The sequence below is a fragment of the Henckelia pumila genome, chromosome 4 (genome assembly GCF_033568475.1).
Source record: "Henckelia pumila isolate YLH828 chromosome 4, ASM3356847v2, whole genome shotgun sequence".
NCBI classification, from domain to species: Eukaryota; Viridiplantae; Streptophyta; class Magnoliopsida; order Lamiales; family Gesneriaceae; genus Henckelia; species Henckelia pumila.
Genome location: NC_133123.1, coordinates 135,843,576 through 135,871,334, shown reverse-complemented (window position 1 = coordinate 135,871,334; position 27,759 = coordinate 135,843,576). Strand labels below are relative to the sequence as shown.

The following is a 27,759-nucleotide window of genomic DNA, read 5'->3' as shown; positions in this document are numbered from 1 at the left end:
GTTGTAGCGATTGAGATATCTCGTTCCGCCGTTATTGATGGGTTCAGAAAATCCAGTTGACTGCGAGAGTTGGTTGGATGATATCGATCAGTTGTTCGATTCCATTACTACACCGATGACCGCCGAATCAGGTTAGTCATTCATCAGCTCCGTGGGGTTGCTAAAAGCTGGTGGATCACGACGAAGAAAGCAATGGAGAGTAGAGATACGGAAGTTACTTGGTCTCTTTTTAAATCTGAGTTTTATAAACGGTTTTTCCCTATCTCGTATCGCAAAGATAAGGGAGCAGAGTTTGCCAATCTGAGGCAAGGGAATCTGAACATTGAAGAGTACGTGGCTAAGTTTGATAGTCTGTTGCGTTTTGCACCGCTAATTGTCGGAGATGAAGAAGCTAAGGCAGATCAGTTCATCAATGATTTGAATCCCGATGTCTTCACGTTGGTAAACACCAACAGGCCTAACAACTTTGCAGATGTCATGAATCACGCAAAGGGAGCAGAAGCAGGCTTGTGGAGGCAAAGAGGTAACCAGGTAGCACCTCAGCAACAGAGGCAGTATCATAATCAACCATCTCAGTATCAGAATCCGCCACCTCAGCATCAGAACCAGCAGCAAAGGTATGAAGGTGGAAACAGTGGGGGAAACAGAAAGGATCAGTACAAAGCAAGAGGTAAACAGTTCAAGAGGCAGGGGAACAGTTCTTCTAGTTCCAGTGGTTCCAAGCAATTTGGTTCAGGACAGAGTTCTGGATCTTCAGCCATGTACTGCAGCAAGTGTGGGGGAAGACACTCACCGGATCAGTGTGTGGGAGTCTTTGGTAATTCTAACACCTGTCAGCAACCGGGACACTTCTCTAAGGTGTGCCCTCAGCGTAACAGAGATAGAGCTCAGAGCAGAAGTTCATCTCGACCTGCAGCTCAACCCGAGAGGCAGTCTTCTGCAGTGCACTCTTTCCAGCCTCAGAAGCAGAACAAACAGAGAGGTAACTCTAGTGCGAACCAGCCTCCGAGACAGCAGGCACGAGTCTTTGCTTTGACAGAGGATCATGCTCAGGCAGCACCTGACGATGTTATAGCAGGTAACTGTTCGATTTTTTGTTATTCTGATCATGTTTTGATAGATACAGGTGCTTCCCATTCCTTTATCTCTGAGAAATTTATGTTATTGCATGTCTTGCCTACTGAGTTGTTGCCTATTATAGTAGCTGTTACTTCACCGTTGGGTGGAGGAATTGTTTCTATCAGACTAGTCAGGAACTGTGAACTTTGTTTTGAGGGGAATTTGTTAGAATTCAAATGTATTGTGCTTGGACTGTCAGATTTTGATTGTATTGTCGGTATAGATGCTTTGACCAAGTACAGGGCAACAGTTGATTGTTTTCTGAAGGTTGTCAGGTTCAGACCTGAAATGGCAGACGAGTGGAAACTCTTTGGTAAGGGTTCTCGATCTAGAATTCCTTTGATTTCAGTGTTATCTATGACTCGTTTGTTACAGAGAGGTGCAGAAGGATTTTTGGTTTATGCGGTTGATGTACTGAAATCTAGCCCAGCTTTGGTAGATTTACCAGTGGTTAGAGATTTTGCTGATGTGTTTTCGGAAGATGTTCCTGGATTGCCACCTATTCGAGAGATCAAATTCAGCATCGATTTGGTGCCAGGTACTCAACCTATTTCCAAAACTCCTTATCGTATGGCACCTATTGAACTGGGAGATTTGAAGGAGCAACTTGAAGATTTGATTGCCAAGGGATACATCAGACCTAGTGTATCGCCTTGGGGTGCTCCTGTTCTGTTTGTTCGGAAGAAGGATGGTTCTATGCGGCTTTGTATCGACTACCGTCAGTTGAATCAGGCTACAATTAAGAACAGGTATCCTTTACCCCGAATAGATGACCTTTTTGATCAGCTGCAGGGTTCTTCTGTCTATTCGAAGATTGATCTGAGGTCAGGCTATCATCAGCTGAGAGTGCGAGAGGAAGATGTTCCTAAGACCGCATTCAGAACGAGGTATGGTCATTTTGAGTTTATAGTCATGCCGTTCGGTTTGACTAATGCTCCCGCGGTTTTTATGGGTTTGATGAACCGTATCTTTCAGCTTTATTTAGATGAGTTTGTCATTATCTTTATCGATGATATTCTTATCTACTCGAAGAACCGTACTGACCATGCAGAGCACTTGAGGACCGTACTGCAGATTTTGCGCGTTGAGCAGTTGTTTGCCAAGTTGTCTAAGTGTGAATTCTGGTTGGATCGAGTTGTCTTTCTCGGTAACATCATTTCTGGAGATGGGATTTCTGTCGATCCCAGCAAGATTGAAGCGGTTATGAATTGGCCTAGACCGACATCAGTACCTGAGATACGAAGCTTCATGGGTTTAGCTGGTTATTATCGCCGATTCATCGAGGGTTTCTCGTCTATTGCCAAGCCTATTACCCAGCTGACTCAGAAGAATGCGCCTTTTGTCTGGACTGCAGATTGTGAGGTTAGATTTGTTGATCTGAAGAGGAGACTGACCAGTGCTCCGATTCTTTCTATTCCGAAGGGTACTGGAGGTTTCACAGTCTATTGTGATGCTTCTAACCGAGGCTTGGGTTGTGTTCTTACGCAACATAAGCATGTGGTGGAGTATGCATCGAGGCAGCTGAAACCGCACGAGACTCGTTATCCGGTTCATGATCTTGAACTAGCTGCGATCGTCTTTGCTCTGAAGATCTGGCGTCACTATCTGTATGGTGAGTCTTTCGAGATCTTTTCTGACCATAAAAGCCTTAAGTACTTGTTTTCATAGGCAAAGCTGAATATGAGATAGAGAAGATGGTTAGACCTGTTGAAGTATTTCGACTGTGAAATCAAGTATTATCCGGGAAAGTCGAATGCAGTTGCAGATGCCTTGAGCCGAAAGCTTTGTTCTTTATCTCTTTCTACTATTGGTGTTTCTCAGTTGATCGATGATTGTTGCACTTCTGGTTTAGTGTTTGAAACAGATAGGGAGACTATCAGAGTGTTTGCTATTCAAGCCAAACCGGAGTTGTTTGTTGCAATCAGAGAAGCACAGAAGTCTGAGCCGAGCATTCAGGTTTCAGTAGAGAAAGTCAGATCTGGGCATCAGTCTAAATTTCAGGTTAGAGATGACGTTTTGTTTGTGAATAACCGTATTGTTGTACCTGATATTTCGGATTTGAGACAGCGTATTCTCCGAGAGGCTCATTGCAGTCGGTTTAGTATTCATCCTGGAGGTCGTAAGATGTACAACGACCTGAAGAACCAGTTCTGGTGGAAGAGAATGAAGAGCGATGTTGCGAGGTTTGTATCTCGGTGTTTGAACTGTCAGCAAGTAAAAGCAGAACGGAAGCAACCAGGAGGTCTGTTGCACAGTCTATCTGTTCCTGAATGGAAGTGGGATCATATTTCCATGGATTTCGTCACGAAGCTACCACGATCCGTTCGAGGATGCGATGCCATTTGGGTAGTGATCGACCGATTGACGAAGTCTGCGTGTTTTATTCCGTATAGGATGACGTATCGTCATGATCAGATGGCTGAGTTGTATGTTAGCAATGTTGTGAGATTGCATGGTGTGCCGAAGTCGATCGTTTCAGACAGAGATCCTAGATTCACTTCTCACTTCTGGCACAGTCTTCAGGGGGCACTTGGTACTTGATTGCATCTGAGTACAACTTATCATCCTCAGACCGATGGACAGTCAGAGCGGACTATCCAGACGTTAGAGGATATGCTGCGAGCGGTAGTGCTAGACTTTGGCACTAGTTGGCAGGATTCTTTGCCTCTTGTCAAGTTTTCTTACAACAACACCTTCCAAGCGAGTATCGGTATGGCGCCTTTTGAGGCTTTGTATGATAAGAAGTTCCGATCTCCGTTGTTTTGGGATGATTTGTCCGAGTTACCAGATTTGGGACCGGAGATGCTTAGAGATATGGCAGAGCAGTTTAAGGTCATTCAGTTTAGAATGAAGTCAGCTCAGGATAGACAGGCGAAATATGCGAATGTCAGGCGTAGACCTCTGAGTTTTGATCAGGGAGACCGAGTCTTTCTGAAGATTTCACCTTTCAGAGGCACTGTCAGATTCGGTAAGAGAGGAAAGTTATCTCCGAGATTCATCGGGTCATACGAGATTCTCGAGAAGATAGGCGATCTTGCCTACAGACTTGCACTTCCTCCGTCTTTATCTGGTATTCACGACGTTTTTCACATCTCTTTGCTGTGAAAGTATCATCCAGATCCTTCTCATATTCTTCAGCCTGACGAAGCCGAGTTAGACGAGACTCTGAGCTACTTTGAGCGACCGATTCAGATCCTTGATCGGAAGGAGAAACAACTCAGAACCAATTTGATTCCGTTGGTGAAAGTGCAGTGGAGCCGTCACGGAGTTGAGGAAGCGACTTGGAAGTCAGAATCTGACATGAGACAGCGATTTCCGGAGTTATTCGGATGACGTGAGTTCTTCTTACTGTCTTTAGTTCTTTATTCTATCTTATGAGTTGTGGTTCTTGTTGATTTCGAGGACGAAATCTCTTCTTAGTGGGGGAGAATTGTAACGCTCCGTTTTTATCTTAAATGAGTTTATTTGAGTTAATCGGAGATTACAGAGTTTAAGAGCCGACTTGATTTTGATCATGGTTCTTTTTGCAAATTTTGGAAATTTCTAGGACTAAAACGCAATTTTGGAGTTTAATATATTATCTACACTTGAGACTAGTCTTCTTTTCTCCTCATCTTCTCCCTTGGGCGTGAACCTCCATTGTAGACGCCTCTTTGAGCTTTTGAGCTTTGGGATTTCAGTCCGAGCTCGATCCGGCCGTTGGAAATTATTTCTGAAGGTAGATTAGCGATCACTGCAGCGAGAGCTCCGTTATATCGTAAGTTCTTCTACGATCAGCTACATTCTAGTTTTTGGATGTTGTTAGAATTGTTCGAGATTCGAGTATGTTGTTCTTGACAGAGTTCTGATCGTTTATTATCTGTCGGTTTTGAATTAGAGCGACGTTCGGATTTGTTATGATTTTTGGAAGCCTTTTTCGAAAATGTGGATTTTTGGATTGATGGGTTTGCTTTGTTATTGTTGTTTTGGGCATTGATATGAAGTTATATCGGTATTGAATTGCTGTCTGCATTTCCGGTTTGTTCAGTTTATAGTCGTTATGCCGTCGGTTTGAGTTTTGGAGATTTCGAACCATTTTCGTATTGATTGAAGCTTTGGCTTGTGAGTGATCATTTTTGTTGATCAACTCTTGTATTCGTACAGATTCGTTGGAGTTTGTCGAGCCCTGTGTTAGCAGCATTGTTCGTCGAGAGTTGGACGAAGAACGGTAAAGAAATTTCCTTGAATCGTTGTTTGTTGTTTAGGTTGTATAGTTGTTGATACAATCTTTTGTTGTAGCTTGTCCGGAGTTGGATCTACGGCATCGAAAGGTATAAGCAGTCATCGTAGCGGGATAGCATACTCGGGACAGTTGGTTCTCGAGTTTCCCTTTAAAATCACATATTGCATCTACACTTGTTCTAGCATGAGGAACTTGTGTCTTGTTGATTGATTTTTCTTTTGACTATGTGGCTTATGTTTTAAGTTTCTGCTATGCATTCATCTTGAGCCTACGTTGATTTCAGCGGGCAGAACTGCCCTTTTTGTTTGGACGTTTGGGAACTATGATTAAGTGGCCTAGGTCGTAGTCGTATCGCCTAGTGCTAGCATACTCATTTTGGTTGCTCAAAGTCTAGAAGAGTGAGATATGTGGCACCACCTCGATTGAGAGAGTCGGTGAGTCGTCACATGATCTCATCCTCGGGATCCCAAAAGCACAGCAGCAATCCTTCGTTTATCAGATTTGATATCCCGGTTTAAAGACATGCATTTCATTACGTTGTTATTGATTGTGTTGTTGTCTTGAAAGCATGTTTATTGTTGTATTACTTGATATGTTACTTTTACTGGGATTATCATTCTCACCGGTTTATCCGGCTGTTGCTTTGTTTTGTATGTGTATTTGGCAACAGGAAGGGCAGGATCAAGTCAGCATAGACCTGGTTAGCGTCAAGAGCAAGAGATAGAAGTGAGACTCGTTTAGAAGTCGAATCAGCATGTCAATCTAGTTATGTTTTGCGAACATGTTTAGTCATTCGAACTTCTCGTATTTGTTTTGTAAGCAAGAATCGATGTAGGTATTATCGAATTGAATGTTTCTCTTCCCTAAACCTTTCTGGTATTGTTATTGGCTTGTCAAATACTTTTAATGCAAATGTTTAGGTTTTGTTGAGTTTATTTCGGTGCCTCATTATTTCTGGGCGAGAGGACGGCGCGGGCGCGCGGCCTCTTTGCGAGGAAAGGGCGCGGGCGCGTTGGTTTTAGCGAAGTCTCAGCGCGGGCGCGCTGACATCAACGCGGGCGCGCGAGCCTTCTTTAAAAAAAAAAATCATTGGTTGCTTCTAATCTTGGTTCCTCGTTTACTTATCGGTTGTTTTGTCCGAGATTAGTTGATTAAAAACGAGGTCTCACACACACACACACACACATATATATATATATATGTATATATATATATATATATACATATATATATACATAGAAATGCATTTCACAAAATCGTCAATCACACGAGTTACCAATAAGATAAATCATGAAAAAAAAAACCATATTAAGGTAATATTTGAGAGAGCTTTAGAAAATACTTTTTAGTTTTTGTAACGCCCGAAATTATTTAATTTTGATCCGAGAATATTTAATTTGGAAATATTTAGAGTTTTGACTTAAATTCTAATATTCTTAAATTATTTAGGATTGAAAGTGAATGAATTGAGAAGCTGAGGACCAAATTGCAATTTTTGAAGATTTGAGGGGCTAAATTGCAATAATCATTGAAGTTATCAGAATTGTAAAAGCATGGTCAGCATGTATACGTGTATGTGTGTGAAACAATTCAGAATTGGAAAGAAAATAGGAACAGAGGGTCGAGTTCTTCCTTTTCCCTTCTTGTGATTGATTTTCAAATTGCCGTATCATTTGATCCGGTTATCCGATTTCAATTCCGAAAGATGTTCTGGAATCCTTGCAATGAGACCTTCGATTTGATGTAAGTTTTCTCTTAGTTCATTATGATTTGATAATTCGAAATTGACAGAGATCAGATTTGTTGTGAATTGAGGTTGATGAACTTCTATACTTTGTCATATTGAAAGTTGGGTTGAGGAATGATTGTTGTATCAGTTTCTTATGATGTTCCAGTCACTACTCGACCTATATACCTGTTGATATGCTGGTTTTGAATCCTATACAGCTGATATGAATGTTAGAATTGATTTAGTTGAGTTCGGGATCGCCAAATGATACTGATATGCCGTCGAACTTTTGATTTGAAGTGTTTTGCTATCTTTTGCTCGAGCTGCTATTGATCTGAGTATTAGTTGATATTTTCTTGGTTGTTATGCTATGATTTCAGTTCATAAACAGGGCACGTCAACTTGAGAATTCCGACTACGAAACCGATAGAAGAAAGAACAAGGTTGGTAGCATTTTGCCTTGAAGTTTAGTTGAAGTTTGAGCAGATTTTGAGAATAGGTTTATGGTTGATACTTGTACAGATTTTGACAAGCTAGAAGACATCTTAAACATCTCATTTGAAAGGTAAAAGTGAACTATTATTCGATTGGGATTACAACTCGAGATGGTTTGTATCGAGTTCCCTAAATCACATACTTATTTGCTTTTATATGCTCTTCTATGATTTGGTGAATGAGTCTATGATGTTAATGAATGCTTTTATGATGATATATGTTGCATTCATCTTGCAAGACTTATTCCTTGATTTTGAAATGAACGGAAACGTTCGAATAGATGATTTGAGGGATTATATATGTATGGCCTGGGTGGTTGACTTAGCCTAGCGTCTGAAGTGCATATATAGTGGCTTCAAAGTCTAGAGAAGTAGGATAAATAGCCCCACCTCGATCGGAAGAGTCGGTGGTTAGCTATGATATCTTCTTCTCGGGATCCCAACCGACGAAATGAGAGAGTTCTTGAATAAACCTTGTTTTTAAAACATGCATTGTCTTTATTTATATCATGAGCTTGATATATGTTGTATATGCATGTTTAGTTGCTTTTACTGGGAAATGTATTTCTCACCGGAGTTATCCGGCTATTGTTGTGTTGAATGTGTCATACCAATAGGCGGGAGTGGAACTGGACAAAAGCGAACTTGAAGAACAAGGGATGAGAGATTAGAGTGATGATCCGGATTAGAAGTCAAGATGTTGTTAACTTTATGTTAAGAACAAGAGTGGATGTATGAACTGTTGGAGTTGAGTTATTGTCTAGAGTTTCTACTCCTTGGCTATATATTACACTTGAACTTTGTTTAGAGTGTGGTTCTTTGCTTTTGTAATATAGTTTGAACTATTTGAGTAAACTCAAGTTTGAGAAATGTTTATGCTCTTGTTCGTGACTTCATTTACCTTGTCTAATACATTTTGAAATTTGTATGAGATTTCTTAGACTTGGTATAGATGATTGAGAATGTTTTCTAAGCTGAGAAAAGGTTGAGAATTTCTGAATATTTTTCTGCCCAGGACCGAGCCCAAGTTGTAGAAAAGAGCAGCTCGCGCGCAGCCCCGAGCTGCACCTTTGTTTTGAGTAAAACAGGGTGCGCTCGCGTGGCACTTTTTAGCCTCGCGAGCGCAGCTCATTTTAAATTTTTTTTTTATTTTCTTTTCCTTTTCTTTATAGCTTAAAGTTAGATTTAATTCATGATTTTGGATTAATTTTGTGATTTGAGAGATTAAGAACCGGGTCGTCACAACAGGTGGTATCAGAGCGAGAAAATTCTGGACTGAGTTAGATAGCGAGTGGGGTAGATCGAGTCATCTTACTTGCTTCTTTATTTTTATTATGCTATGATGTAATTACATGATTGAATTACATGTTGTAAATGCTAGCATGATTTACTTTCAAATATTTTATTACATGATGTTGTATTTATTTTATTTGAAAGTATGAAGACGCATGCTTACTGGAATAGCTGAAATGATTAGAGGCATGTGTTTTGATGAATTATGATATGCTACCTGATTATCTGAATGGATTGGAAGCATGTCTTGTTGAGTACCTCGATTATTTATTTAAGATTAAATCAGAACCGAGTCTTGATCAGAGGTAAGATGATCAGAGGAGGACTGAGATAGATTTGATGATTGTGGTATTCTAACCCTTTTGATAATCAGATATGTCTCGAAGACCAGGACGACCTCCTCTTAGACCACAAGTTCCTACTTCTATACCAGAGCAGACAGTTCATACTCCTCTACCGGAACAAACAGTGGTAACACCGATAGTTCCTCAAGCTGCAGTCCCAAGCAATGAACAGGGAAGTACCTCTCGAGATATGACAGATATGACTGCCACTCCGATGGAAACATTATTGAAAAGATTTCAATCATACCATCCGCCTACTCTGAACGGTACGAAAATGCAGTTGTATGTGAAGGATGGCTCGATGACATGGAGATGTTGTTTGATTCGCTTGATTATGGTGATGAGCGGAGAGTCAGATTAATTGGACATCAGTTGCATGAGGTTGCGAAGAGCTGGTGGTCCACGACTAAGAAAGCTTTGGAGCGTAGAGGAACTGTACTGACGTGGAATGTCTTCAAAACAGAGTTTTACCAACGCTTTTTTCCAGTATCTTACCGCAAAGATAAAGGTGCAGAATTTGCGAACCTGAAGCAGGGCAACTTAAATATTGAAGATTATGTTGCAAAATTCACTACATTGCTACGTTTTGCTCCACATGTTGCTGATAGTGACGAGGCTATGGCTGATCAGTTCATTAATGGACTGACTCCGGAGGTCTTTACTTTGGTAAACACAAGGCGACCGAATAATTTTGCTGATGCTTTGAACAGTGCCAAAGGAGCGGAAGCTGGTTTGATACAACAGCGAGGAGCTTCGTATATCGCTCAGCCTTCGAGACAGTCACAACCCTCAGCTCCAATCTCACAACAACCTCCTCGACTTGAAAGTGGTGGCAGTAGCAGTGGCAAGAAAGGGTATTTGCAAGCTCGAGGAAAATAGTTTAAGAAGTCAGGAAACAGTTCTTCATGTTCCAATGGCACGAAACCGAAGTCTGGAGTGTTTTGTAACAGTTGTGGTGGAGTTCATCCAACCGATCAGTGCCGAGGTGTATCTGGGAGGTGCCATATATGCCATCAGACTGGCCATTTTGCGAGGGTATGTCCTCAGAGAGGTTCTGGACAGTCAAGAGGTGCAGAGTCATCACGATCAGTGGCTCAACCTGCGAGGCAAGCCTCTTCTGTTCATTCCTTCCAACCACCGCATCCACAGCAACAGCAAAGGCCAGGAGGGAATCAGACAGGTAGTCAGCCACAGAGACAACATGCTCATGTCTTTGCACTGACAGAGGAACAGGCACAGGGAGCACCAGATGATGTGATTGCAGGTAACTATTCTATTTGTGGTTATCCTGCATATGTATTGATAGATACAGGTGCATCCCATACGTTTATCTCTGCATGATTTGCTTCATTACATTCTTTGCCTGTTGAAACATTACCTGTTTTAGTATCTGTTTCTTCTCCTTTGGGGAGAGGTCTTATATCTATTCAGACAGTTAAGAATTGTTTGTTACAGTATGACGGTAATGAGATAGAGATATATTGTTTTGTACTTGGTTTGTCTGATTTTGACTGCATTATTGGGATTGATATGCTAAATAAGTACAGAGCTACCGAAGATTGTTTTATGAAGATTGTGAGATTCAGACCTGAGATGGCTGGAGAATGGAAATTCTATGGTAAGGGTTCTCGTGCTAAGATTCCTCTGATTTTTGTATTATCAATGACCCGACTTTTGCAGAAAGGAGCGGAGGGATTTATTGTATATGCAGTTGATGTTTCGAAAACTAGCCCGAACCTGGCTGATTTGCCAGTGGTTAGTGAATTTGCGGATGTTTTTTCTGATGAGATTCCAGGACTACCTCCGTACCGTGAGATTGATTTCAACATAGAACTTATGCCAGGTACTGCACCGATTTCTAAAGCACCTTATCGAATGGCACCAGTGGAATTGAAAGAGTTGAAAGATCAGTTGGAAGATTTACTGGCCAAGGGATACATTCGACCTAGTGTTTCTCCTTGGGGAGCTCCAGTATTATTTGTCAAAAAGAAAGACGGTTCAATGAGATTGTGTATTGATTACCGGCAACTGAACAAGGCAACGGTAAAGAACAAATACCCTTTGCCTCGCATTGATGATTTATTTGACCAGTTGCAGGGTTCTTCTGTGTATTCTAAGATCGATCTGAGATCTGGATACCATCAGCTGAGAGTTAGGGATTCTGATATTCCGAAAACTACGTTCAGAACCATGTATGGCCACTATGAGTTTATAGTTATGTCGTTTGGTCTGACAAATGCTCCAGCTGTGTTTATGGCTTTGATGAACCGTATTTTTCAAAAATATCTCGATGACTTCGTGATAATTTTTATTGATGATATTTTGATATATTCGAAGAATTTGATTGATCATTCTGAGCATTTGAGAACCGTGTTGAAGACTCTGAGATCTGAGAAACTGTATGCTAAACTGTCGAAATATGAGTTTTGGCTGAAACAGGTTATTTTTCTTGGACATATCATATTCGGAGATGGTATATCTGTTGATCCAAGTAAAGTCAAGGCAGTGATCAATTGGTCTAGACCTACATCTGTTCCTGAAATTCGTAGTTTTATGGGTTTGGCTGGGTATTATTGTCGTTTTATTAAAGATTTTTCCAGTATTGCGAATCCGATTACTCAGTTGACTCAGAAGAATGCTCCATTTATTTGATCTGAAGCCTGTGAATCCAGTTTTATTGAGTTGAAACAACGATTGACCAGTGCACCAGTCTTGACGATTCCTTCAGGTACTGGTGGTTTCACTGTTTATTGTGATGCATCTTATCGAGGTTTGGGATGTGTATAGATGCAGCGAGGGCATGTGATTGCTTATGCCTCGAGACAGCTGAAACCTCACGAGACCAGATACCCGATTCATGATCTTGAATTGGCCGCCATTGTATTTGCTTTGAAGATTTGGCGATATTATCTGTACGGAGAACAGTTTGAGATTTATTCTGATCACAAGAGTCTGAAATATTTGTTTTCACAGTCAGAACTGAATATGAGACAGCGGAGATGGCTTGACTTGCTTAAAGATTTTGATTGTGAAATTAGATACTATCCGGGAAAATCGAATGCAGCAGCTGATGCATTGAGTCGAAAGGTATGTTCTTTATCTCTATCGACGATTGGTGTATCCCATTTGATTGAAGAATGTTGTCTTTCTGGATTAGTATTTGACACGAATTGTCCGCCTCTGCGACTTTATCAAATTCAAGTTGAACCAGAGTTACTTTTGAAAATTAAAGAAGCTCAGAAACTTGATCAGAATGTGCAAAATTCGATTGAGACAGTTCGATCAGGGCATGTATCTGAATACCAGGTTCGAGATGATCTTTTGTATGTAAACAATCGCCTTGTAGTGCCTGATATTTCTGATGTGCGACAACAACTACTGAAAGAAGCGCATTGTAGTCGTTATAGTATTCATTCTGGAGGTAGGAAGATGTACAACGATTTGAAGATTCGATATTGGTGGAAACCAATGAAGTCCGATATCACTGATTTTGTGTCTCGATGTCTGAATTGTCAACAGGTGAAGGCTGAGAGGAAGAAACCGCCTGGTTTGTTACAGAGTTTATCAGTGCCATAATGGAAATGAGATCATATTTTCATGGACTTTGTGACGAAGTTACCTCGATCTTCTAGAGGTTGCGATGCTATCTGGGTGATTATTGAAAGATTGACGAAATCAGCGTGTTTTATTCCTTATCGCATTACATATAGACACGACAGATGGCATAGATTTATGTCCGAGAAGTTGTCAGATTGCATGGAGTACCGAAGTCTATTGTATCAGATCGTGATCCTCGATTTACATCTCACTTTTGGTACAGTTTACAGAGTGCTTTGGGTACTCAGTTACACTTGAGAACAGCCTATCATCCACAGACAGATGGACAGTCTGAGCGTACCATTCAGACATTAGAAGATATGTTGAGAGCTGTCGTTCTTGATTTTGGCACGAGTTGGCAAGATTCATTACCACTTTGTAAATTCTCGTACAACAACAGCTATCAATCGAGTATTGAGATGGCTCCGTTTGAAGCTCTGTATGGTAGAAAGTGTCGATCACCTCTTTACTGGGATGATATTTCAGAGGTACCTGATATTGGACCTGATATGATTCGAGATATGACTGAACAAGTGAAGCTTATTCAGAAGAGAATGAAGACAACACAGGATAGACAAATGAAGTATGCCAATATCCGACGTCGACCTTTGTCTTTTGAACAAGGGGATAGGGTGTTTCTGAATATTTCTCCATTCAGAGGCACTGTACGATTTGGCAAGCGAGGGAAGTTGTCTCCACGATATATCGGTCCGTATGAGATTCTGGAGAGAATAGGCAATCTTGCCTATCAATTAGCTTTGCCTCCATCCTTATCTGGAATACATGATGTCTTTCATGTATCGATGCTTCGAAAATACCTTGCTGATGAATCTCATGTGCTTCGATCTGATGAGGCTGAACTCGATGAAACTTTGAGTTATTTTGAAAAGCCAATTCAGATTCTTGATCGAAAAGAAAAGCAACTTCGAACGAAGACTATTTCGCTTGTGAAAGTCCAGTGGAGTCGTCATGGTATTGAAGAAGTAACTTGAGAGACGGAATCAGATGTGAGGCAACGATTTCCAGAGATGTTTCAATGATGTGAGTCTCCTTTAGTCTTTCTGTTCTTTATGTTATATGATCTGTTGATACTACTTGAGATTTCGAGGACGAAATCGTGTCTTAGTGGGAGAGAATTGTAACGTCCGAAATTATTTAATTTTGATCCGAGAATATTTAATTTGGGAATATTTAGAGTTTTGACTTTAATTCTAATATTCTTAAATTATTTAGGATTGAAAGTGAATGAATTGAGAAGCTGAGGACCAAATTGCAATTTTTGAAGATTTGAGGGGCTAAATTGCAATAATCATTGAAGTTATCAGAATTGTAAAAGCATGGTCAGCATGTATACGTGTATGTGTGTGAAACAATTCAGAATTGGAAAGAAAATAGGATCCTTTTCCCTTCTTGTGATTGATTTTCAAATTGCCGTATCTTTTGATCCGGTTATCCGATTTCGATTCCGAAAGATGTTCTGGAATCCTTGCAACGATACCTTCGATTTGATGTAAGTTTTCTCTTAGTTCATTATGATTTGATAATTCGAAATTGACAGAGATCAGATTTGTTGTGAATTGAGGTTGATGAACTTCTATACTTTGTCATATTGAAAGTTGGGTTGAGGAATGATTGTTGTATCAGTTTCTTATGATGTTCCAGTCACTACTCGATCTATATACCTGTTGATATGCTGGTTTTGAATCCTATACAGCTGATATGAATGTTAGAATTGATTTAGTTGAGTTCGGGATCGCCGAATGATACCGATATGCCGTCGAACTTTTGATTTGAAGTGTTTTGCTATCTTTTGCTCGAGCTGCTATTGAGCTGAGTATTAGTTGATATTTTCTTGGTGTTATGCTATGATTTCAGTTCATAAACAGGGCACGTCAACTTGAGAATTCCGACTACGAAACCGATAGAAGAAAGAACAAGGTTGGTAGCATTTTGCCTTGAAGTTTAGTTGAAGTTTGAGCAGATTTTGAGAATAGGTTTATGGTTGATACTTGTACAGATTTTGACAAGCTAGAAGACATCTTAAACATCTCATTTGAAAGGTAAAAGTGAACTATTATTCGATTGGGATTACAACTCGAGATGGTTTGTATCGAGTTCCCTAAATCACATACTTATTTGCTTTTATATGCTCTTCTATGATTTGGTGAATGAGTCTTTGATGTTAATGAATGCTTTTATGATGATATATGTTGCATTCATCTTGCAAGACTTATTCCTTGATTTTGAAATGAACGGAAACATTCGAATAGACGATTTGAGAGATTATATATGTATGGCTGGGTGGTTGACGTAGCCTAGCGTCTGAAGTGCATATATAGTGGCTTCAAAGTCTAGAGAAGTAGGATAAGTAGCCCCACCTCGATCGGGAAAGTCGGTGGTTAGCTATGATATCTTCTTCTCGGGATCCCAACCGACGAAATGAGAGAGTTCTTGAATAAACCTTGTTTTTAAAACATGCATTGTCTTTATTTATATCATGAGCTTGATATATGTTGTATATGCATGTTTAGTTTCTTTTACTGGGAAATGTATTTCTCACCGGAGTTATCCGGCTATTGTTGTGTTGTATGTGTCATGACAATAGGCGGGAGTGAAACTGGACAAAAGCGAACTTGAAGAACAAGGGATGAGAGATTAGAGTGATGATCCGGATTAGAAGTCAAGATGTTGTTAACTTTATGTTAAGAACAAGAGTGGATGTATGAACTGTTGGAGTTGAGTTATTGTCTAGAGTTTCTACTCCTTGGCTATGTATTACACTTGAACTTTGTTTAGAGTGTGGTTCTTTGCTTTTGTAATATAGTTTGAACTATTTGAGTAAACTCAAGTTTGAGAAATGTTTATGCTCTTGTTCGTGACTTCATTTACCTTGTCTAATACATTTTGGAATTTGTATGAGATTTCTTAGACTTGGTATAGATGATTGAAAATGTTTTCTAAGCTGAGAAAAGGTTGAGAATTTCTGAATATTTTTCTGTCCAGGACCGCGCCCGAGCTGTAGAAAAGAGCAGCTCACGCGCAGCCCCGAGCTGCACCTCTGTTTTGAGTAAAACAGGGTGCGCTCGCACGGCACTTTTTAGCCGCGCGAGCGCAACTCATTTTAATTTTTTTTTATTTTCTTTTCCTTTTCTTTATAACTTAAAGTTAGATTTAATTCATGATTTTGGATTAATTTTGTGATTTGAGAGATTAAGAACCGGGTCGTCACAGTTTTTTCTTCACAAATTTTGTGAAAACGAAACTAAAAAATACTTTTTATAAACTCTCTCAAACACTATCTGAGAGCTAGCAAGTGGAGAAGAAGAAAGAAACCCTCTATGGAGTAAGATAAAGAGTGAAATGTGTAATAGTTTCCAGTGTTAGAGTTTTCTCAATAATCATGTTTATACAATATATGAACATGATAAACAATATGCGGAAGCAAGATTGAGCGTTATCTCCAGCCATCGAATAATTTGTCCTCTCCAGTTGAAGCCTTCTAAACACTCCAACTCTCTCGTAGATGGTGTATTTGTGTTGTTATGAGTTGTGTATTTAGAGACCTCAAGAGCCTCGGTATTTATAGGCAAATTCTCATACCATCAATGAGTGTTCTTGAGCACGAGATTCAAAATAAGTGTGTGTTGCGTGTCTCACTTTTCTGAATGTGAGACGCCATATGCACAGTGTTCAAGTATGGCGGCATTGGTCGTCACCGCTTCCGTCATCGTATATATCTCGTTTTAATTATGTGTCATATTTTCTTACATCCAGCCCATCAGTTGTCTGCTGATCCTGATGAGGAAGAGTCTCAATGGTGGCATACCCTTTAGCATTCTCATATTTTCCGGTTCCTCCGATGATCGCCATATGCGAAATCGGAATAGCTGTTCTGTGAACTCCAAAGAAGCTAACTGTGTCATCCATTTCATGATCACCATGTCCATGAAACAGCGCCGTCAAGGCGTGTGTGTGACTGCTTCCGTCGGATGAGCTTGCCAAGTAAAACCCCTGAGATTTTCCAAGAACCGCCGATCCCAGCTCGTGCCCTTGTGTTTTCTCGTTGTCGACCACCGTCACCGACCCGAACATCAGCTGTTGGAGGGTGACGAAGGCCTGCAGGTTGTTTCCGCCGTTGTTTTGGAGGAGAGTGTTCGAAGGGGAGCCGCCGTTGAGGCCAACTAGGGAGGGGAAGTTGTTGTTGTTGATGATGACTCCGTTGATGGTGTTTAACGACACACCGCCGTTGATGGGGAGGATCTGGTTGTTTGGCTTTGAGAATGGGAGGTTGTTGGCGTTGGAGTTGGCAACGATGCCTGTCACACCCGGCCAGAGGGGTGTGAGCTACCTAGGATTGTTGGAATTTTATTAGGGTCATAACTGTAATTGTAAATATTTAAATGTAATCAATTAAATAAGTCATAAATTAATGTGGTCTAATTTAGAATTAAAGAATTGAGATTTAATTGTCATGATATTATTGTGTGGATATCATATATGATATTTCTGATTTGTTGAAGGGTCAAATTAAAAATAGTGAAAACTTATTTAATTATAAAACGGTTATGGTCCCAATTTTGGGAAACAACTCATACTTTCTGTTTTCCATCGACAGAACAATCTGGTTTGGCTGCAAAATTGAAGATCATCACCCATAATCATTCACTAAATCATGGATTCTGGTACGCTTCCGCAGTTCTGATTATTATTCTTGAGAGTTTCATGCATGAAGAAGGACAGTGTGGGATACTGGTTCGCCGCCGTAGTGGAACCGGAGGCTGTGCTGGTGGCAGCTCCTCCAGGGGCCGTGGCGGTGGCTGAAGTTTCAGGCTCGGGTGCTGCGGGTTCTAAAGGATTCGGTGGCAGAGTGGCTGGAAATTGCCCGATGGGCTGAGTGAAAATGGGTGGCACACCAGGGTTATTTGGCGTAGGATCGGAAGCATCGGGTGATTCGTCTTCGACTGGGAGTGGAACTTGTGAGCTTGTTTCATCGAGAATTCTGGCTGAGCTAGCCATGGTTGTGGCTAGCAAGAACATGCAGATAATCGGTTTGAGCATTTTAGAGGTGGGGAGGGGATAAACATTGTAGGCTAGCTAGCAATTAAGTTGTTTCAAGATTAATTTCTTGTTTAATTTGATTAATGGTTGCTATATATATTTTAATGGAGGAAGTGGAGCTGATAAAATGGAGTTGATGAAGGAATAATACACACATCAAATTCAAATGGGTTTGTTGAGTTTAAACTATAATATAATTGTCAAGTGAAATGAAGTTTCACATTCAAGCAACTTCCATATCCACCAAAAAATGATTTGACAAACGTATTGATATGAGAAGTAATTAAAACTCTTTTTTTTTTTTTTGGGACCAAAAGTAGTTAAAACTCATTAAAATTTGATACAAGTTAATATAACTAGGAATTTTACAGAAAATGTTATAGAAGATTTGGACTCGTATGAATTGGGATTTATGGTCAATCTAGATTTGTACGTAAATGTAAAAAGATACAATTTTTAAAGGAAGGCTAGAAATTTTGTAGATGTGTAAGACCTAATATTAGAATAGTAGATACTATAATTAGACAACATTAAATAATAAATAGTAACTTGATTTTATTTATTTAATTTATTATGTAATCCACACGTATTAAAAGAGTGTGTGCAATTTTTAAATATAAATATTTATAATTTTTTTTTTCAATAATTATTTATTTTTAGAAATTATAAACAAATAATTAATTGATTTTTGATAACTTTTTGTCGAAGAACCAAGTCTCATTTTAACTTTCCTACTATGCGAAGCAAAGTCGTGTGATGTAGCTTGTAATTTTAGTAGCGTTTTATTGGTTAAAAGGAGTTTGAACACTGAACACCGCGGGGAAAATTAACATTTTGGTCCTGTATGTTGGCTTGTTTTTGGTTTTGGTCCTGTATGTTGGCTTGTTTTGGAAAAGATCCTGTAACTCGATTTTTTTTTTTGGATTTAGTCCTATATGTTGGCTTATTTTGGTTTTGGTCCTGTAAGTTGGTTTGTTTTTTTGTTTTCGTCTTGTATGTTATCATGTTTCGGAATTTAGAAGTTGATCTCTAATTATTTTTGTAATAAATATTTTTTATTCTTTCATGTTTTATCTGCTTATTAGTTTGAGATAATTACAACTAACTAATAAAAAAATATTTTTATACGCTTAAACTTTTTTTAATCTAAATAATTTAATAAAATCTAAAATATGTTAATTTAATGTATTAAATGTAACATACTTTTGTTCTTTTAAAAAGTAACAAACAAACATTCATTTATATCGTTTTCAATTGTAACTTCGATTTTTTTATTTATTTGGCACTAAGTGTTCGCCCACTTAGCACCTATTAATGATCATATAAATAAGTTCTAACCTAAATTAACAAAATTAGCTAAAAAACTAAAAATATATTTAAAACATACTTTTGTTTTTTTTAAAAAGTAACACTTTAATATATTTTTTTATCGTTCTCAACTATGGTTGACTTTTTTTTCCCGCTTTTTTCGAAAGCAGAGCTTTTTAGGTATGTTTCACTTTTATCACGTTTAATCACCGCTTAAGCGTGCTTTTTAGAACACTGCAAATAAGCAAAATTTTGCTGCTTCCTCCAGTTTCGGCGACAGAGGAAAAATACAAAAAAAAAAAACAAGTTATTGTACCTTTTAGAACATAATTATTATTTTAAAAAATAATTAGAAGGTCAACATCTAAATTTTAAACCTAATTTATTTAATTATAAAATCATAAAAAAATATTTATTATAACTTAAGCGGCGAAGTTGGAAAGTCAACTTTTAAATTCTAAATTTAATTTATTATTTTAAAATAAAAAACATAGGCGCTTATTCTAATTTAACCGAGCTTAATTTGGTCAAAATCGTATCTTTTCCATGACCAAAATAAAAAAAATAAGTCAACTAATATGACCAAATCTAAAAAAAAATCCAAATTCCTGTACTTTTTTTCAAAACATAACTTTGTATAGGACCAAAATCAAAAATTAAGTCAACTTATAGGACCAAAACCAAAACAATCAACATGTAGTACTAAATCCAAAATAAAAACAAAGTTACAAATTTTTTTCCAAAACAAGCCAAAACCAAAATTTAGCCATGGGCTAAAATGCTAATTTTCCCAAACACTGCCACTATTACTACTCTTGCTTGGAGCTCCTCAAATCTGTAATCTGAATTGGAAAGAACAGAAACAAAGGTCCTTCCTTGAATACTCTGGGCTGAGAAGGACCTGAAAATCGTGAGAATTTCGTTAGAATGGACGATTATACGAGAGAAATGATGGATTTAAAAACCCTGATCACTCGTACTCTTGAGAAGAAAGGCGTCCTTGCCAAGATCCGAGTAAGCATCACTCCTCCCGTTCATTTTTACAGCCATCTGTTGCGAATCCTGGATTTTATATTTGCTTTCTTTTTCCGCAATTTCTCACTATCATGCGTGTGGGGGTGTGTTTTTGTTTGAATACGGAAGTTGGGGTTTTTCAAAACGGAAAAGATATTTGAATTTGTGGAAGTGGGATTTTTTGCTGCCTTTTAAAGGAAAATGCTACTTGATTTCTCTCGAGAATTGCATTGGTTGTTATCCTACCCTGTAAATTTGTGAAATGAACCAAAGGTTTGGAATGGTTGTTCTTATGACATTCTTAAGGTTGTTTGACCATAAGCCTGGGATGAGAGAGGCGTGGTTAAACTCAAAACAATAGCATTGTAGTTGATAAAGACGCACTAGCTTATTAGTCTTCCGTAACTGTTCGTGAAGATGATGTGAGTTTAAACCTTGTCTGCTCCTGGAGAAGTTGGCACCCGCAGCTGTCCTATGACGGTTCTCTCTTACCTATCACTAATAGGTATATGTACTTGAATATTCAATGTGAACATGAGCCAAATTATCAATACCTACCTCTAATGGTAGTCCTTTCTCGGACATCCCTTTCCGTTTTATCAACTAATAAGAAGAGCACCAATATCAGGCCATAAGTTCGAGATGAAAACCCAAATCCAAGAGACTGGCCTTTTAGGTGGGATAGTCTCGAGCTTATTAGTCATTCTATACTAACTGTCAAGCTGATATGTGATCACAAGAAAGGTTTTTGAATTGGAAATGTATTTTCTTGTCTTTCTGTAAAGTGGTGTCCGAATGGGCCAGCTGAATGTGTGTTTGATGACTGAACTTGAGAAGCCCAACAATAGTTAGATGTGTTGCTGCATATATTCAGGTAATAATTAAGAATACTCAAGTCATATGCTATTATTCTGCTAGTAAGTTCACGGCTGCTAAGTTTCTCGAAGAATCATATGAGTTGCTTGTGATTTAGTGAAAGCTCGTATTTTATAATTGTTTACATTACTGGAAAGACGTGCTAACTTTTTAGTCAACACAAAAATTACCAGCTCAGAACATACACTGGAAATAAAAATATGCCCACGCCTAAATGAGGGGAAATTTTGCCAATGCAGCTGCTTTCAGGTAATATTGTTAACAAATAATTTGTTATTAGGCTGAGCTGAGAGCCAGCGTGTTTGAAGCTATTGAAGAAGAGGATGGGGTGATAGAGAAGGAAGGTCTGCCTCCTGCACTATTGGGTAGCTGCAATGATCGTGCAAAGAAACTCCATAACTCTCCATCAGGTGAATTATTTCCAACTTTCCGGTTCTTTTTCGATCTTCGATACATTTGTTAATCTGATGCATGTATTTGACATTCAGGCTATATTTCTTCCATATCATCTCTTTCTCTTCATGCACCAAATAGAAACGACTTTCAAAGAGTTTGAAATGCCAAGCATAATTACATTTTCTATTATTAGATGGAAGGTTACTATGCAGGTTGCGTGAAAAGATTTAAGTGACTGCAAACTCTATGGAACTATCTTTTTAGCGACGGAGCGACGTAATATTTATCGGGATCATTAGTAGTTAGTACTTAATGTGGGCACTTGAGGTTTCCTAAGAGTGCCAGGTACAACAAATTATTTGTCTGTATGTTGATACTTTGACAGGAAAACTTATGACTGCATTGATCTGTGAATATTTGGATTGGGCTCAATTAAACCACACGCTGAAAGTCTACGTACCAGAGAGCAATTTGGTATTTCCCATAATCTGTTGTTACTTTGGTTATTTTACCCATCACTCTTTGAATGTTTTCTCCATGACATCTATGCAATCATCATCTGTTAAATTTCTTTTTTCTTTTCAGCCAAAAGATTCCTGGAAATCCGAGCTAAAAGAATTCAGCATAAAAAATGGGTATGATCTAAACAGGAACGGAGACAGTGGCCCTTTACTCTTGGATGCTCTTGAAGGATTCTTGAAGTTTGAGGTCTGATTAAGCCTATTTTCCTTGTGAAATTTTGAATAAACTGATCCTTTCACTTGTATGATGCTTTTAAATGATGCCTTTAATGCAACTATCTTTCACTTGGTAAATAAACAATCGTTATAATATGTAAATTTTAGTAATTACTAATTGTTGTTTTCTGGTTTCCATCATTTCCAACACATATTATAATAGGTAGTATAAAAACCATGTAACATAGAATTTTCTTGCGTCATTATGCTTCTCATTTATACGTATCACATAATATGACAGTTTTATGCAGATAACAGTTCTAAAAATGTGAGCTGAATTACTCTTATCTGTTTAGATATCACAAAGCTGAATTTCTTTTTCTTAGATAGCTTTAGATTTTCTTCATTTTCTGATTAATTTTCGTGCAGAATTTATCTCAGGGAAGGGGTAGCAACAGGAGATTAACCACTCCAGATGCTGATCAATTATCCAACCTGGAGGCTCGAAATATTAGGAGACCATCATCGTCATCAGTTGCAGGGGGTTTACCTCCATTATGCAGGTTCGTTTTCAATAATGTTTTCTTTCTTGTGCTTTTTCTTTACTTGATTCCAATTTTAGTACATAAATTACAGTTTAATGAAATGCTCATTGCAGGCCTCTTCCTTCTTCTCAATCATCTGGTGAGCAGTAAAACTATTTGAAGTTGGTTCTGCAACACCATTGCCATTGTTCTCTTTTATTGTCTTACTTTGTCAAAGTTTCAGATCGAAGAGCAGGGTCATCTACTTCTAGCTATCGGAAAGATGATTATAATTGGAGATATGATAATGATGACCTTCCTGAAGATATGATGCGTGCTTCAGCTGCTTTAGAAAATCTACAGTTGGATAGAAAAGCTCGAAATCTAACAACTTCTCGGAGGTTTGTTTCTGAACCTTGATATCATATTTCAGATTCTTTATCACCTCTGGGAACAATCCAACAGCATAATTTTTTTTTAACTTTTCCATCTTGGCGGATTCCTTGGAAGCTGTTAACGATGTCATAAAATACAGAAACTAAATAAATGTTGCCCTTGCTACATAATAATTACTTCAACATGAGATCATTTTGAATTTGGAAGCCTAGTGAAATTTTGGGTGGATCTTCATCATAGGCTGAATGTGAAGTTATTCTTTGAGGAAAAAATGGTTGCTTTTCTTGTTGAAATTCTTTTGGAGAGTATCTGTAGCTTATATATGCCATTGTTTGCAGGCATGCGGGGGATGAAATTTCCGAGGAAGATAGCAGGGTAGACCACAAGAAACCCAGCGGGTTTTAACTTAGTTTGTGAAAAATTTTACTGATCCAAAATCGATGATCCTATCTACGTAAAAGATGCAAAGTGCTCGTGTATCACAGTATCAGTGACCTTGTGTACTTCCTCGTTAAGTTTTTATCAATTTTTTGGCTTTGTTGTCCTTATACATTTTGGTATTTCGAGTCCAGGGACGCATTTCTTTTTGTAAAGATTGTATCTTAGATTATGAACTGTTCTTGTTATTCGAGTTAACTGTACTGCACTTTGGGTCATCGGGGCTGCAAGCATCAGAATTACCTTGGGGCGGTGTTGTAAATGGCACAGTCATGATAGAATATGGCATACTCCTTTGTAAAAACGAAGTTACTTAAGTTACTCAAGAAGAAAGAAATGCTTGGGGAATTTTGTCCAGAATAGAGTAGAAAAATTAATTGTAAGTAATTGATTCTTTATATTGCAGAAAAAGCAAAATTAATGAAACTTCAATGAAAAGAAAATTTTATTGAAGTTGTTTTGAAAAATATATGTTCGGCTTTTATTTTCAATAAATGAAATTAGTATGTCAACAATTATTGTATAAAATTATTTAAAATTTTAGAAGACTGATGGAATCATCATATAATATATAACAAGAGATATATTTTAAAAATTTATCAGAATTACAAAAAAAAAAAAACAACTAACTTTAAAAATTATATATACATTCCCTCATGTTTATATCAAACTTACATTTACAACCGTTAACTTTAAAAATTATATTTACCTCCCCAGAGTTTTTTAAATACCTTGCAATTACCATTTTTATGCATTAATATTAAAGAGAGTGAATTTTTTTAAAAAAAAGAAATTAAGGAAAAAAGTACAAAATAATATAAAAATAAAATTGAACCAAAATTAAAATTTTTTGGTTTGTAATGTTAAAACTCAAAATATTATAGTTTACACGAAGTATTTTAAAACTAATCGATAAAACCATTCTTTGATTTGATTGATTTAAAAATTAAAAAAAATCAAATTATAAATATATTTTAATTTGGTTAATTTTATCGACTTTAAGTTTAAAACACATAGCCTAAACTATAATATTTTGGGTTTTAACATTCAAAACCAAAATAAAAAAATTTATTTTGATTTAATTTTATTTTTATATTCATTTTTGTACTTTTTTCTTAAATTATTTTTTTAAAAAATTTATATTCTTTAATATTAATGCACAAAAAGGGGTAATTGTAAGGTATTTAGAAAATTCTAAGGAGATGTACGTAATTTTTAAAGTTAATGTGCGTAAATGTAAGTTTGATATAAACTTGAGAGGAATTATATGTAATTTCTAAAGTTTGTTGATTTTTTCTGTAATTATGTAATTATGATAAATCTAACATGAGATATATGGTTTATTTCTACCTATCTTTACCGGTATTATCCTTATGATAGATCTAAGGTTCCTTATTTATCAATATATGCGGGGTCCACTATAAAATAATGAACCCACATTTATTGTTAAATGTCTACCGTTAGATCTACCTCAAGGCAGTGCCTGTATAGGTAGGATCTAACTTACGAGATATATGTAAAAAATATATTTTTATTTTGGCAACACGAAAATGGCCGGGACCGGTCACTAATCCGGTTGAGTAGATGCTACCCGCAGAGTAGTGCTCTGCGGGTGACGTGACAGCGCATGATTGATTAAAATCAGTGGGCTCTATGTGGAACCCACTAATTTTGATCAATCATAAGTTACACATCACTCGCAACAGGATAGTGCCATGCGGACGACACGTACTAAACCCAATAATCCATTATTATATTTTTGCCATTAGTTTAGGCTTTTTGTTATTCACCTCTGCGGAACCCTAATTCACAAATTCAGTAGTTGAATTCCGATGGCATCCATAAAACCAAGTGCAGAAGCAGAGGGGGCGAAGAAGCCGGTCTTTCTGACCAAAGCGGAGCGTCAGAAACTTGCCCTGCAACGCCGCGAGGAAGAAGTTGCTCAACTGAAGCGTCGATCTGAGCTCCTTCTTCAATCGGACAACGGCGACGAGGCAAAACCACCAGCTTCAGGTGATCGAGACCGTGACCGGGATTATGACCGTCGGAAACGGGATAGGGAGAGCGATCGCGAACGTGAGCGGGAGAGGGAGAGGGACAGGTACAACGAGCGTCGAAACAGAGAGAAAGAACGAGAGGAAGAGCACAAGGCGCGGGACCGTGCTCGATTGGAGAAATTGGCTGAGAGGGAGCGTGAAGTTGAGCTTGCTGCTATCAAGGAGCAGTACTTGGGATCGAAAAAACCTAAGAAGCGTGTTATTAAACCAAGTGAGAAGTTCCGATTCTCCTTTGACTGGGAAAACACTGAGGACACATCTCGCGACATGAATTCCCTGTACCAAAATCCTCATGAAGCCCGTCTCCTCTTTGGCCGTGGACTCCGTGCTGGAATGGACCGCAGGGAGCAGAAAAAACTTGCTGCTATGAATGAGAAGGAGCTTCGTGAAGAGATTCGCAAGAAGGAAGGTATTGAGGAGACGCGTGAGGAAGCTGCTGCTCAAAAGAAGAAGGAGCTTGCTGCTGATTCATATGACACGTTTGATATGAGGGTTGATAGACATTGGTCTGAGAAGAAGCTTGAGGAGATGACGGAGAGGGACTGGAGAATTTTCAGAGAAGATTTCAACATTTCTTACAAGGGTTCAAGAATTCCGCGTCCTATGAGGAGCTGGGTCGAAAGCAAATTGACTCCTGAGTTGTTGAAGGCTGTCGAAAGGGCTGGTTACAAGACTCCATCTCCCATTCAGATGGCTGCCATTCCCCTCGGACTGCAGCAGAGAGATGTCATTGGCATTGCTGAGACAGGTTCGGGTAAAACAGCTGCATTTGTTCTTCCTATGCTTACTTACATAAGTAGACTTCCTCCCATGAGCGAGGAGAATGAGGCTGAGGGGCCTTATGCTGTTGTTATGGCTCCTACGCGAGAGCTTGCACAACAGATTGAGGATGAGACTGTCAAATTTGCTCATTATTTGGGAATAAAGGTTGTCTCTATTGTTGGCGGGCAATCCATAGAAGAACAGGGGTTTAGGATTAGGCAAGGGTGTGAAGTAGTGATTGCAACTCCTGGACGTCTTATTGACTGTTTGGAGAGGCGGTATGCAGTATTGAATCAATGTAATTATGTTGTTCTTGATGAGGCTGACCGAATGATTGATATGGGTTTTGAACCACAAGTTGTCGGTGTATTGGATGCCATGCCTTCGAGTAACTTGAAACCAGAGAACGAAGACGAAGAACTTGATGAGAAAAGGATTTATAGAACTACTTATATGTTCAGTGCCACTATGCCACCAGCTGTAGAGCGGCTGGCAAGGAAGTACTTGAGAAATCCAGTTGTTGTCAATATTGGCACAGCAGGAAAAGCCACTGATCTAATTTCTCAACATGTTATGATGATGAAAGAGAATGATAAAATGCATAGATTGAAAAAATTGCTGGATGAACTCGCAGATAAGACAGCTATTGTGTTTGTTAACACGAAAAAGGTTGCTGACAATGTTGCAAAAATATTGGATAAAGAAGGTTACCGAGTGACCACATTGCATGGTGGAAAGTCACAAGAACAAAGAGAAATAAGCCTCGAAGGTTTTAGGACCAAGAGATACAATGTGTTGGTTGCTACTGATGTTGCAGGACGTGGTATTGATATACCTGATGTGGCGCATGTCATAAACCATGACATGCCTGGCAATATCGAAGCCTACACCCACCGTATTGGGAGAACAGGTCGTGCTGGGAAGACTGGTGTAGCTACAACATTCTTGACTCTACATGACACAGATGTTTTCTATGATCTCAAGCAAATGCTAATTCAGAGCAACAGTCCTGTTCCTCCGGAGCTTGCAAGACACGAGGCATCAAAGTTTAAACCGGGTTCCATTCCCGACAGACCACCCAGGCGGAATGACATGGTTTATGCCAATTGACATAGCAACTTGGAAGTATCACTCAGCCGTACCTCTCCATGGATCCAAGCTTGTTGGCTGCAAAGGAAGCGTTTGATTTTAGAAATATAAGCATCTGGGTGGAAACTGTGGTACCAGTTATTTTTATTATTCCCTTCCATGCTTATATTGAGCCTACATGTTACAAACTTTTTTGCATGTGATCGAGGAAATGTATGAAATGTATTTTAATACCATCTCTGTGCTAGCTGCGACTTTGATCTCCTATTTTATGATTTTTTTTGAAGGCATTATGATTCAAGTATCTTGTACTTTTAACCTGGTACCTACCAGTCATATGATTTTTATGTCAGTTGTTCTAGGCTT

At 38.5% G+C, this 27,759-nt stretch overlaps 2 protein-coding genes and 1 pseudogene across 2 annotated transcripts; 2 read left to right on the top strand and 1 right to left on the bottom strand.

Annotated features, from left to right (window-relative positions):
* Nucleotides 1-16,134: 16,134 nt before the first annotated feature.
* LOC140861820 (dirigent protein 24-like) lies at nucleotides 16,135-17,814 on the bottom strand (annotated as a pseudogene).
* A 2,154-nt stretch (nucleotides 17,815-19,968) lies between these two features.
* LOC140863734 (protein TONNEAU 1a-like) lies at nucleotides 19,969-23,773 on the top strand. The gene is made up of 8 exons (XM_073267350.1): nucleotides 19,969-20,178; nucleotides 21,335-21,464; nucleotides 21,836-21,924; nucleotides 22,036-22,158; nucleotides 22,557-22,690; nucleotides 22,786-22,811; nucleotides 22,896-23,052; nucleotides 23,386-23,773. Exons 1-8 carry the CDS (start codon nucleotides 20,092-20,094, stop codon nucleotides 23,450-23,452), a joined length of 813 nt encoding a protein of 270 aa, XP_073123451.1. The 5' UTR covers nucleotides 19,969-20,091; the 3' UTR covers nucleotides 23,453-23,773.
* A 1,477-nt stretch (nucleotides 23,774-25,250) lies between these two features.
* On the top strand, nucleotides 25,251-27,759 carry LOC140863810 (DEAD-box ATP-dependent RNA helicase 21). Its single transcript, XM_073267518.1, has one exon. It carries the CDS (start codon nucleotides 25,318-25,320, stop codon nucleotides 27,412-27,414), a length of 2,097 nt encoding a protein of 698 aa, XP_073123619.1. The 5' UTR covers nucleotides 25,251-25,317; the 3' UTR covers nucleotides 27,415-27,759.